The 12,958-nt window shown below is 42.8% G+C and overlaps 1 protein-coding gene across 29 annotated transcripts in view; it reads left to right on the top strand.

The window, feature by feature from the left end:
• nfasca (neurofascin homolog (chicken) a) overlaps window positions 1-12,958 on the top strand; it is an 83,345-nt gene that overhangs the window by 44,716 nt on the left and 25,671 nt on the right. For 18 of the 29 annotated variants that reach the window (XM_015342665.2, XM_015342666.2, XM_015342670.2 and 15 more), the window contains 14 exons: window positions 3,717-3,828; window positions 4,423-4,607; window positions 4,710-4,841; window positions 5,122-5,265; window positions 5,620-5,731; window positions 6,317-6,483; window positions 6,794-6,941; window positions 7,823-7,882; window positions 8,477-8,601; window positions 9,105-9,146; window positions 9,769-9,870; window positions 10,220-10,417; window positions 10,878-10,948; window positions 11,141-11,363. In XM_015342665.2, coding sequence (XP_015198151.2) covers window positions 3,717-3,828; window positions 4,423-4,607; window positions 4,710-4,841; window positions 5,122-5,265; window positions 5,620-5,731; window positions 6,317-6,483; window positions 6,794-6,941; window positions 7,823-7,882; window positions 8,477-8,601; window positions 9,105-9,146; window positions 9,769-9,870; window positions 10,220-10,417; window positions 10,878-10,948; window positions 11,141-11,363 — 1,821 coding nt within the window. The remainder of the gene's footprint in view (window positions 1-3,716; window positions 3,829-4,422; window positions 4,608-4,709; window positions 4,842-5,121; window positions 5,266-5,619; window positions 5,732-6,316; window positions 6,484-6,793; window positions 6,942-7,822; window positions 7,883-8,476; window positions 8,602-9,104; window positions 9,147-9,768; window positions 9,871-10,219; window positions 10,418-10,877; window positions 10,949-11,140; window positions 11,364-12,958) is intronic. The other 11 variants (XM_069190366.1, XM_015342684.2, XM_015342688.2 and 8 more) reach the window with 3 other exon arrangements.

Genomic DNA, 12,958 nt, shown 5'->3' with positions numbered 1-12,958 from the left:
TCAGCCCTCGTGGACGAGAGTTTGGTGGTCCCCGGGGTCATCTGCTCTGTTCCACCTGAGTGGAAATGCAAAAGAAAGACACTCATCAAGTGTCTCAGCCCCACCCCCCAATATTCAGGCTGAAATAATTCCTTCTCAGTTTTCTTTGCCATGTATCATTAGAAAATTGACTAACCAGGCAACCAACCTAAAGAGTGAAGCTGTTTCAGTATATTATTCAAATCATTGCTATTTATTACAAGGGTCAAACGCAGGATGGCTTAAGTGAGTTTATTTTTCAGGAGAGGTGGCCTCACCCAGGCCTTGAGTATGTTTCTGGCCTCAGGTGTCTGTCTGTGTATACATGTTTCTTCCCATCTCCCAAAGGTGTGGGGTTGATAGGCTACTTTGAATTGTACCTCATGGTCCCCATGAGGGCGGGAGCTGGGAGCCCAACCTCTTACACTGCACTGTCAAGACTGGCTGTGGTGTCTTTCTGCCAAGTGCCTGGAATGCAGTGCTGTATGTGTTGTGCAATATATACTGTATAAGTCGTCTAGGACTTGTTAGTAGTTGTCCATATGATTATTAGTTTCATTTTTTTCGTTTGCCAGTGTTCTATATACATTCATCTTTAAAAAGTAAAGAAATTCATGCATTCAGATTGACACTACAGATACCATCCTAGACACCCTTGCATTATCAGAAAAGGCTTGTACAGCTTCTTTGTACGTCGATGTGCTTTTTGATAAGGCTGTTGTAGCGTGATATACCGTTCAAGTTAGAGTTAACTTCAGAGTCTAGAAAATGGAGCTTGTTACAAAAGCTGGGGAGTGCAACTAAGGAGTGACAGTTGTCTCTTCTCATTGGAGGATGGACTTCTGGCTTTCAACAAAAGAAGCACTTTCTTTGTGCGAGTGTGAGCTCAATCTGACAGCTGAGATGCCAAAGTGATTTTTGTGACAGGCCACAGATGACAGCAGGGACACTTTTTCAAGAAGCATACAAGCCAATTATTGTAATTATGACTGCTGCCAATAGTAATTGCTATCTGTGCGCTAAGACTCTGCCTGCAGTATTCCCAGAAGTCGCTTAAGAAGTTTGAGACCTTTCTTAACATCTTTTCTTTCACTTTGTCTTATAATGGCTTTGGATTCTGTAATGAAAATGTGCTCTAATTTAGCAGTTACCATAAAGGGGATTTTAAACTTCTAATAGGTTAGATTCTGGCTGACGAGTCTTTGTGTGGATAAAATAAATCTTGTTTTTAAGCTTTTCCCTTCTTAACTTTTCCTTTTCCTATCCCTCCCTTTCCTTAGGTTTAGACCTACTCCTTTGGATTCGGGCATTTTAAGGGCTTCTTGTGGGCAGGCCCTTAATCTCATCTGTTTCTCCATCTCATCTTATTTTCCTCTGTACAATAATCTAAAATAACCCAATGTGTCAGCCATTCCAGCATCCACTGCTAGCCTGTGTGACCTTCATTCTCCTCCTCTCTGCCCATTTCACAGTAAAGTACAGTCGTTTGGGACCACGGGGGTGTGTATTGAGGTGCTCGAAAATGGCATTTCTTGCTGGTTGTCATTTCTTGTCTTATGATTGATAGCAGTTTAAACTTACTATTCTTTTTTTTTCCTCTAGACTCCTGTGCCCTCTTTTCCAACCTAATTTAAAAATGAACTGCAGTAAATCCGTTTCCTTGTCATCTTTGTTCAATGTTATTTTAGATTCAGTGTTCATGCACACATCTTCCCTCCCTGAGGTTGAAAATTGGTTGGTTTAAAAATATTCATGTGCTTATCTCAGCCTAATCTTGAGCAAATGATTGATTGCCGACTGAGGCCCTTTAAGAGCTTCTGGCCCAGAATATCCTGTGTACATATAAATATACAAATTAACATAATGTATCCATTCTGAAGTATACTCCAATGGTTCACTTGAAATCATTGTGTTTTGAATGCAAAGGAAACCAAGATTTTCTGTAATCCTGAGAATTAAAAATTGTATTGACCCCCACAACACTTGGTAGAATTGTAAATGGTTGGAAATGGAACCAGCTGCTACATAGACTGTTCTAATCTTGTTCTTGAATTTTTAAGTTCTTCCCAGTGTTTTGTGTTCTGAGAAATTCATGGGTGATAAAGCTAACTCCTTAAAAAGATTGTGTAGTGACTCAGTGTCTTCTCACTGCAGAGCTGGGGTGGATTTAAAAATCTATACCATGCCCTGAAACAAAATGTGCAAGCAGAAGTGCTATGTGTACTTCAGTAACAAGGCATGCTTGTAGCAAAGCCCAGAATACATGAAGAAACACGTTTATACACACTGTTTCTTCACAGTGTACAGTACACGGACTGTTTCTATAATTCCAGAAACAAGATAATGCGTTTCCCCGTGTAAAACTTAGGGAAATATTTTCAGGAAACATTTTGCCTTTGGCCAGTCGGGAGACATTCCAGGAGTACATCATGTGACTTTGCAGGATTGGCGATGACTGCAGAAGAGATGAGAGCATGTAAGATGGATGAAGGAGCGAGTTGAGGTTAATTCCACGCTGGGACGTCAAAAGAAAGTCAAATACACAACGTCACGCTTTCTTTCCTCCTTTCAGTGAGGAATTACCTCTGCTTGTTTCTTCCTCAGGAGATGGATTTGTTTTATTGATGTGTAGGCGGCTAAACCCTGTCTGTTTACATGTATATACATGAGAACCACAATAGAAGCAAAAAAGGACAAATTGCTTTTTGAAAATAAAATATTCTGTATGAATGACCAAAGGCTCTGAGAATAGCAATGAATCCATATGATGATTGTGCTGTCTTTTCAACAAAAATCCATACACTGGGCTTCAAACTGGGATTTTTCTTGTGTTGCCAGGCATGCTTGTTAAAAAAAAAAACAGACTTGGTTTGTTTTATTCTGTAGATATGTGGTATTACAAATAGAAAATCTCTCTAACACAAGTAAGCAAGAAGTGGTGGCGTTCTGCACATGTTGGTTCCACTTTTAAAGCATATACCCCTGCCATTTGGAAATATATTTTGAAGTTGGTCTAATGATTATGTAACTATTTGACCTCGCTTGTTGCCACCAAAATCAAAGCAAGACAGTCTGTAAATTCACTCCATGGGAGAACATGGACGTCAGTACTGCATCATTGATTTGCATCTTTATTCACCATGATCTCTTGCATTTAACTCCTTAAAAACACTCCTATTAAAGACAAGGCGATCCAGACAGGTTCCTTCATTATACTTTTTAATTTTTCGTGAATGTATGCCATTTCCAGCTTCGGCAGTTCATTTAAGAGAAATACCCTGACCCCTTGAATACCTTTAAAAAAGAGGTTTTAAAGCTTACATGGCTTCAAATGTAACCCTGCTGTAGCCCCAGGATTTATACTGTAGACTTCGGGGAGATATGTAGCGTAGCTGTAGTTAGTGAAGCTGTGGGTGTTCGAATTTATATTTATACTTAGCACTTAATAAAGTGTAGAAAAAGTTTTAAAGGGTATTAACTTTATCAGCCTTTTGCAACCATTTATGTTCACACTCATGGAAAACACAGATCAATAATCCCCCCCAACCCCCCCCGTTCCATAAAATTTAGGAAAAGCAGAAAGTATAGATGGATCTGGAGTTGCCCAGTTGTAGAGGGAGGCAAATCTGTTGCCCCAGGGCAGCTCTTCTCTCAAGATGCCAAGTCATTGACCCGCTTTGTCACGGTGTCCCTTCCAGCTCGTGGAGTGGCCGAGACGACGCCCACCTTCCTCTCCCCAACTGGGACTTCCAGTTTCAAGATGGTCCTGCGTGGACAGGACCTGCTTCTTGAGTGCATTGCTGCTGGAGTGTGAGTGAGACAAAGATATTAGTAGCAGTTGTAGTCGTAGCAATAAGACGTTAGCAGCAGAAGACATTTATGAAATTGTTAGTTGTAGTAACCTCAACAATGGTAACAGTAGTAGTCCATAAGATAAACAAAGAAGGGAAGGCCAGTCGGCCCATCTAACCTGTTTGTTATTAAGTGGGTAGTTAATCCAAGAAACTTATCCAGGGTTTCTTGAAAAAAGCCTGAGTATCGGCTTCAGCAACACAACAGAGCGGACAACAAGCTCTCATTTATATGTGCTCTTCCCAGTGTCTTTGAACAGTAGAAGTAGCAGTTGTCAGCCATGGTCACTGTAGTACTGTCAGCAACCGTAGTAAGGTGGCCATGACTGTTTACCTTTAAATCAATTAATTGATTTAATTCAGTTGATTGTGCAGGACTCTTTTTTTTTTCCCCAAGTCAATTATTAAAATTAGAAAAATTCCCCCGTTTGTTGATTAAAAGATACTTGTAGTACCTGAAGAACTGTTGCCCTGGTTTCAAGTGGTGGCCTCAACAGTTACTTGAAAAGGCAAATCCCTGCCGTGATCCCTCCATTCTTTCTCCTACCCCCAGGCCCACACCCAGTATCAAGTGGTTTAAAAAGGGGGGAGACCTTCCTGCACAGAAAGCCAAGTTCGACAACTTCAACAAGACCCTGCGCATCTCCGGAGTTTCCGAAGAGGACTCGGGGGAGTACTTCTGCATGGCCAACAACAAGATCGGCAGCATCCGCCACACTGTCTCCGTACAGGTCAAAGGTCAGTCTCCGTCCGATAGCCTTACAGCCCGCATTTGAAACTTTGAGCCCGGCTTTGAGACGGTCCACTGCACCGTCTTCTGTGTTCTTATCTGTCGCACAGCTGCCCCCTACTGGCTGGACAAGCCATCCAATCTGGTGTTGGCCCCAGATGAGAGTGGACGGCTGGTGTGTCGTGCCAACGGCAGTCCCAAGCCCACCATCCAGTGGCTGGTCAATGGAGAGCCTATCCAGAGTGAGTTTCCTGAGCTTCCGACAAGGCGGCCTGGGCCAGAACAGCCTGGTTTAGATTCGAGAACAGACCTCAGCTGTTATATAATATATAGATGTTATTCTGTTATTAGTCACAGGACTAATAATTTTTAGGAATTAAGAGCTTGTCATGCATTACACAAAAGCAATCTCTGCATCGTCTGTTCTTTTCCTCACTAGTATTCGGCACCAGCTCTTAGAAACTCTTTAACGATGGGTTCAACATCCCTCTGACCTCTCCTGCATGACCCTCTTGTTCCCAGGCGCGCCGCCCAACCCGAGCCGCGAAGTGGTTGGAGACACCATCATCTTCCGCTCGGTGCAGATTGGCAGTAGCGCTGTCTACCAGTGCAACGCATCCAATGGACATGGCTACCTGCTGGCTAACGGTTTTGTCAGCATCCTGGGTAAGTCTGGGCTCCGTCAGGTTTTTGAAAGGGGGGCAGGGGATTCTGAAACACATTGAAATCAGAAAAGATCCAGTGCTGGAGCTCAGGAGTTAAGAATGCCAGAGCTAGGATTAGAATGAGTCAGCAGCAGGCTGGTGTTTTTTTCCCTTTTCACTTAGTAAAATCGATTTTTTTCTAAAAGGTTAGTTTAACGGTGGTTGTGGTGTTGAAATAGCCTGGTAAATGTCAGAGGTTCAAGGTCAGTCGTTTTTAAAATGAGCTATAGCGTTATATATACTGTAGCTATAGAGGATTTGACAGCCCATAATGATCACCCATCTGTGTCTGTCGTCCGTGTGTGTCCTCTCGCAGACATGCAGCCGCGCATGCTGGGTCCCAAGAACCAGCTGATCAAGGTCATTGAGAACAACCGCACATTCCTGGACTGCCCTTTCTTCGGCTCGCCCTTGCCAGAGCTGCGCTGGTGAGAACAGAGCTGCGAGGTGATAGAGGGGGAGGGGGGAACGGGCAAGGACATGTTTGTCCTCTGATGTGTCCTGCCTGGGGGCGTTTGCAACAGGGTGAGACCTTGGGGAGGTAGCACTAGCCCTCAGAGAGGCTTTTGTAGACTTTGATTTGTAATATTGCCTGCATTTAGAATCCCTTTTTATGATTTTTCTCCCTATAATACTTGAGCAAATACTTGCTGAGAGAATATCAGCAGTGCTGGAATTGTCTGTCTGTAGTCTTTGTTACTGTATTATTATCACTGTAATAACAGGTACACAATATAGTGTTGTGTCTAAAAACTAAATGTATATGTTTGGGCACAAATCTGAATGTTTCTAATTGAAAAATTAAGATAACCTTAAACTTTATCCTGTAGTCCAGGATGGGACTGCTTAATCTGGAACTCCAAACTATGTCCTGCACATGGGAAAGATCTTAGCTGCAGTCAAAATACAGTTTAAAACTGCATAAATGTGTCATGTGGATAGTATGGCTAGCAAAGAGGTTAGACAAGAGCTGGCTGAAATGAGGTCTCTGGGGTTGTGCCATGCCTCTGCAGGTTTAAGAACGGACAGGGCAGTAACCTGGATGGTGGACAATACCGGGTGTACAGTAACGGCACTCTGGAGATCCGGCGCACTCGCCCTGAGGACCAGGGTACCTACACCTGTGTGGCCACCAACATCCTTGGCAATGCTGAGAACCAGGTCCGCCTGGAGGTCAAAGGTCAGTCAGGGTGCTCTGATTCGTTAAATGCCTCCTCTTGTTTGTTGACCCTCTCATTCCTCTACAAACCAGGGGCTCCCTTTTGTCCTGTGGGGCGATCGGATCCCCTGATTTTAATTACAGATTTACACTTATTTACTTGACCAAGTGCTTAATGTGTGTTTTTTGCATGCATGTCCACAGGCTTTGCTCTTAAGTTTTTGTTTAGTAGCAATGGGTTAATCAGTTATTAATTAAGCAGATTTGCATCATAAGATATTTAGGAACACCTGTATTTGTTTTCCTATTTCTTTAATTTCTGTGCAATCAGAATCCACTAGGATTGTTCGCGCCCCGGAGCACCTGACCGCTGTACGAGGGACAGTGGCCCGGTTCGACTGCCGGATCAACTACGACCCCTCACTACGTCTCACCATCTCCTGGCTGAAGGATGACGTGCCGGTGTCGCTGGGGTGGAGGTGAGCTTCAGTGGTGCACAGTACTGATATTCCTTCCCTTCAGAGAGATAATAGTCCACCAACTACGTCTTCTTCAGTGCTTCGTTTATTTCAGCAAAGCTCATTTCCTGCTCTTGGGGAGTATAAGGTCTATTGATTTTTATTCCACTTGTTTAAATCCGTTGTCTTATTTATTTGTAAGGTTTTCCCCAAGGTTTTAGGCTGTGGATTGTTTAAACAGAGTTATAAAGTCTGCTACTGACCTGTGGCTTTAAGGACTAGAGATTGCCCCTATGGTTCAATTGTGGACACAAAAGCCTTTATTCACAATGGGTGAAAACATACACCTTCTGTGTCCCCTCTGCTTTTTGTAAGGCAATGAAATTAAAACTTAAATGAAAGGTTGGAATGCAGTAAAACAGCATGCCTGATGCATTTTCTTTTTGCTGTGCATAAACAAAGTACTTCTCTTTACGTTTTGGGTATATGTACTGTAAATGTCTAGATCTTTAAATATTAAGATGATTGTTCTCAATTTGCCTTTTGTTTTACCCATTGTGAGAACAGTTAAGGGGTGAGGACACTGGTTGCTTGTTTGTGTTCACGCTGGTTTCGTGTAACTTTAAAATACTCTATCTCACCTTTCCCATTTAAAGTTCTGCAAAAATTACTACCTTGGTACTAAATATGGTTTGAAATGCATTGGTCAGTCACTTTGCCATGTTTTTCAAAAGTGTTTTGACAACAAATGAGTTGACATTTGTAAAGAAAAATTATTGATGAGTTTGATTTGAAAATATATAATATTTATACTAACCAAAGACATTTTCCCAGGTGTTTTTGTATCCTAATTCTCTTTTTATTATCTCTTTTGTTATTATTTATATGTATTATTTTATAAGAAATTTTATTCAGATCATAGGAAATTGGTTCAAGGATGTGGTGGCAATGTTCTATCCAAGGTAGGGGTTATATTTTAACATAGAGACTCACAGACAATAACAAACTACCACAGAAATATTTCCAATTTCCAGAAATGGGAAATCTTTCCAAAATTAATTCACTGATCTGATAACATCTAGAAAATTAACATTTCAGTGTTTTTGATTAACTATGGTGTTTTTGGTTTCTTTCATATGATGTTAGTGTTTTCTTCTTCTGCAAGATAAAGGTTATCATTTGGATGGCAGCACTAAGTGTCAGTAACTCAAATGGAAGGTGCAGTGCAAGGCACTTCTGCCACAAACTCCCTCTCAATGTGATTAAATGGGCAGCTCCTTTTCAAAGTCACGGAAGATTCACATAGTTGCTCATTTGAAGCGCTGACACTTTCTGCCAATCTTGTCTTTGGCTCCATGTCCTTCACCTGTCTGGATTAACGAACACTCTCCTTCTCCCAATGTCCCTCCCTTGCCTCTCCCTTCCTTTCTCCGCCTCTCCTTCTCCTTTCCTCGCTCTCTGGTCCTTCCCCTTCCTCTTTCTGTGCTTCTCTCCTTCTATTCTCTTTTCTTCTCTTCTCTCTGCCTCTTGTCCTTTGTGCCCCATTTCCCCCCCAGGATGAAGAAGGATGAGGACTCTTTGGCCATTCACAACGTGAATGAGGGAGATGAAGGCACGTACACCTGTACTGCCAGCACGGAGCTGGACAGTGACTCTGCCTCCGCCCGCCTCACCGTGCTGGGTGCGTTATCTCCAGATGGGTGACCGTATAGTGTCAAAGCTGGAAGAAATGTCCTTCTGTTTGAATTGGAATACTCACTTAGTCACAAACGATCCTGTGTACTTCCCAGTTAAAAAGTGCGATCCCACGAGCTTAATCACAAAAACTGTATGCTTAAACCCATGGCCTAATCTAAGCAAACAAGCAAAAAGATTAACCGTCCTCAGTATGTAGGTGATGGGAAAATATTAAAAGGCTTTATTAATTAAACTAAGAGTAACAGCAATAATGAAGCACATATTAATAGTAATCATAACAGTTATATAAATAATAACAATGGTAAAAATAATAACCTCAATAATAACTGCAATGGGTCTGAAAATGAATTATTCTCTGGTATAAACACCATGTTTTCTGTGCCAGATGTCGCTGGGGTTCCTTTCTGCTGAGATCAGACTCTGTGGCTTTGCCTGCTTTACTAATGAGAAAAACTAACCTCTGACCTGTAAACTTTTGCCTCACAGATGATCCCCTCTCTCCTTCAAACCGCAGTGCGGTGGTGCCAGGTAACGTGTGTCGTTTTCCCAGCCTGCATTGCATGTCAGTTCATTGATATTTTTACCATAGGCCCCTTGTGTGATGGAGGAGAAACAGATGTGGAGGGATTTGTGGTTTTATTGCTCAGCAAGAAATGAATAGCCTCAGATTTGAACACTAATTCACATTAATATTTGGAATGCGCATTTGATTTTGTAAAAAAAAAAATTATCCTACTTGGAATAGCGCAAGTCTTGCTGGGCTGGTGAAGTTCAGAGCTGGCGAGCATGCCATGCTGCTAGTATAACAGGGCTCGTGCTTGAACCAGGGACAGAAGTGACGTCACCCCCTCTGAAGTCTAGCCAGTATAAGACTAGCGGAGGAGCGGTCTTCTTAAGTAGAGGAGTTATCTGCTGTCCATGGAGTGGAGCTGCGCTCACTCGGAGCTCTGGTCTACCTGGGATCAAATCCCAGCAGGGGCAGGGAGAGCATCACCTGTGACACTAATGCCAAAACTGCTACTTCCCCTGTTTTATTGGTAATTTAATTTTCATTTAATGATGATGATTTTGTGGGCTTCAAGATAAATTAATAGAAGCTCTGATGAGGTGATGGGAGTTTCAGCTAACGCACTTTCCTGTGCTTCCGCAGACCGGCCGGATCCTCCCACGGACCTAGAGTTGTCGGATCCCTCGGAGCGCAGCGTCCGGCTCACCTGGATACCTGGGGATGACAACCATAGCCCCATCACAAGTATGGGATGTTTCCTTTAATCCACAATCCAGTACCTCTGTCTTCTTCTCTTCTCTCTTTCCCAAATAAATGTCACTGTCATGGTTTGTGTACTTGCACATTTAACAGCAAGTGATCAGGAGGGCAACTTATTAGAAGTTTCCGGTTAAAGGCTTTTAGCTTTTCCAGCAATTTGATCCACAGGGATGTTCCCATATGTAGTTTTGTCACAACTGTTCAAGAATATTAAGACTTTAACCCTACCCCCTTCCCTAAACCCAGTGCACATTAATATATTTTCCAAGTACACAGGATCAACCACATGTGCGTGAGGTCAGAGGTTGTGGTTTTATTCCCTGCTGCCTCCCAGATTTCCTGGTGCAGTTTGAGGAGGATCGCTGGGAGCCCAACAAGTGGAAGAACCTCTCCATTTACCCAGGGAACCTCAACTCCGTCCTTCTGCAGCTGTCCCCTTTCATCAACTACCAGTTCCGGGTCATCGCCATCAATGCCATTGGAGCCAGCCGTCCCAGCCGGCCGTCCCAGCGGTACCAGACCAGCGGGGCGCGTGAGTGAGCCAGCCTGTTCTGCCCTTCCCTTGTGGCCGCACATCCCAGTAGGAGCGCTTGATTAAATCTTCCTGCAGCTTCCCTGGTGACGAAGCTCTATCTGGTCATTGCAGACGTCCACCACATAGCAGTTTACTGTGTAGACCTCCTTTTTGCCAGTTGTCTGATGTTGTATTTGTTAGAGTACATTGCTTATACTGTATATTGACATGAAAATCAAACTGAAGCTATAACTTAATTATGTATACCTTATCTGACTTTAAGGAACAAATCTCATGTTGGAAGCACTTTCATTACCTTGTATGTACACATCAGAGAACAATTTATTTTTCTTGGCTGTAAATAAAGTTTAATATTTAAAAGGCTAAATTTAGTATCTTAGTATCACCAAGTGCAAAAGAGGCAAGGGGTGGGCAGGTAAGCTGCTGATCTACCCAGGTGATTCTCGTTTTGTTTCAGCCCCTGATGCCATCCCAGGACAGTTACGTGGAGCCGGTACCAAGAAAACCAACATGGAGATCACATGGGAGGTAGGGGAGAGGGTCCGCGAGAGACTGTCGTGTGAGGAGCACATTTCAGTACTCGTGTTCAGTGTTCCGTGTTTCAGACATGTTTCTTTTTCCCATCACGAGCTCCTTTAAACTTCACCTCTGAGTACTGCATTTCCATGAGTGGGAGTGTGGTTGTTGACGCCCTGTGTTTTGCGCCGTTGTGCTCCCCAGGCGCTGCTGGACACACAAAGGAATGGGCCGAACCTGCGCTATGTGGTGTGGTGGCGGCGCCAGGGCTCACGTGAGGAGTGGAAGAACATCACCACCAAGTGGCTGAAGCACGTCATCTACGACACGGACACCTACACGCCCTACGACATCAAGATCCAGGCCGTCAACGACTTCGGCCCCGGCCCCGAGTCTCCGGTGATCACGGGGTATTCTGGAGAGGACCGTAAGTATCGGAGCCCAGTGAAACCTGCTCAGAACCAGGACACACTCCCATTAAATTAAATATGGGTAGGGATGGAATCTTGCAAAGTACACCACATAGCACCACGTTGGCTTGTAATGAATCAGGATGAATTCAGACGCAGGCGATAAGGCCGTGGTACACAGAAATATGGTCTACACACTCCTTATAATAATTATTTTTTTTATACATTTGATTATTTTCCTTAGTGCAGTCACAGCACACAAAATAAAAACTGTTCATTAGTGAAAGGCATTTCACTATAAATGTTTCCAGTTTTGCTTATGTGCTGTATATAGTTTATTCATACTACTGTATATGAATACAGAGTTTCAATATGCGTACAGTACATCAGAGTAGGGGTGGGCGGTATAACTGATATAGACCGCATACCGGTAGAAATATGTGCCATGATATGGATTTGGCTATACCATTTATACCGATAGAGAAAGGATTTTTACAGTATGTTTACATACTGTAGATTGTGCCGCCAGCATTGTTGCAAAACGTTTTTACTTCCTGTCCTTTGTCCCCGCCTCTGTTCAAAGTTGTCAAAGTTTAAAATTCTGCCGTATTTTAGCTCCATTATATAATGCTGAAAGTGTTAATCTTGCTGATATTTGGAAATCTGATAGGTTCAGAATGACTGATCTTTGGCGGTTCAGACATCCGGTTTATGACGCATATGAGGTCATTGCAGCCAATAAAAACACACGTGCATCCTCGTCACTTTTCCGTGAAAACAAACGCACGTGTTCATTGTGCCTGTCTGTAAAAAAATAAGTGGAGAAATGGAGAAAGGCAGCATTGGCGAGATGGGAACAAGCGACGAAATTGTTGAAAAAGTGTCTACCCCACCAGCTGCCGTGGGAGACACTGCTGCAGCTGAACCAGAGGTAGTACTGGAAAAGAAAGGAAAGAAGAGTCTGAGCAGATTCTTCTCAAAACGAAATGTCCCAGGGTCAGGGCCATCTGCCTCTTGTGACAGAGATACAGTTGAAATGGAGCTGAGGAGCTACCTGCAGACACCCGAGGTGGTCTGTGAGACAGGTCCACTGGAGTGCTGAAGGCTGCATGAAGCCAATTTTCCAAGAGTGTCCAAATTGGCCAAGAAATACTGTACCTCTGCATACCTGCCCCCAGTGCACCTTCTGAGAGGGCATTCAGCCCTGGTAGTATCATTGTGACTCGTCACAGATCTACACTCAAGCCAGACACTGTTGACAAGCTGGTCTTTCTGGCACTTAATCTGTAACCTGATGTACAATTTAGTATGTGCCATCTGCTTTTTCAAATTTTTACACCAAGCAGCTGTTTGAATACGTGAGGAGTTATTACTTTAATGCTTGAATATTTATTAACTTATTTTTGTAATTTTCTTTTCTTTTCAGAAGTATTACATAACCTCTCCCCTACAAGTTTATAAGAATTTTATTTGAAGTATTACATATTTACTTATTTAATTAATGTTTATAAGTTTATTGTATTGTTTCAGTTCTGCAAATTAAAAAATGTTTTTAAAATGTTCGACTTCTACTTCAGTTCAATGTGAAATTTCAAAAATACTGAAGGAACAA

Source organism: Lepisosteus oculatus, chromosome 5 (assembly GCF_040954835.1).
Source record: "Lepisosteus oculatus isolate fLepOcu1 chromosome 5, fLepOcu1.hap2, whole genome shotgun sequence".
NCBI classification, from domain to species: Eukaryota; Metazoa; Chordata; class Actinopteri; order Semionotiformes; family Lepisosteidae; genus Lepisosteus; species Lepisosteus oculatus.
The sequence above is the reverse complement of the archived record's forward strand: the minus strand, read 5'-3'. Positions and strand labels throughout refer to the sequence as shown.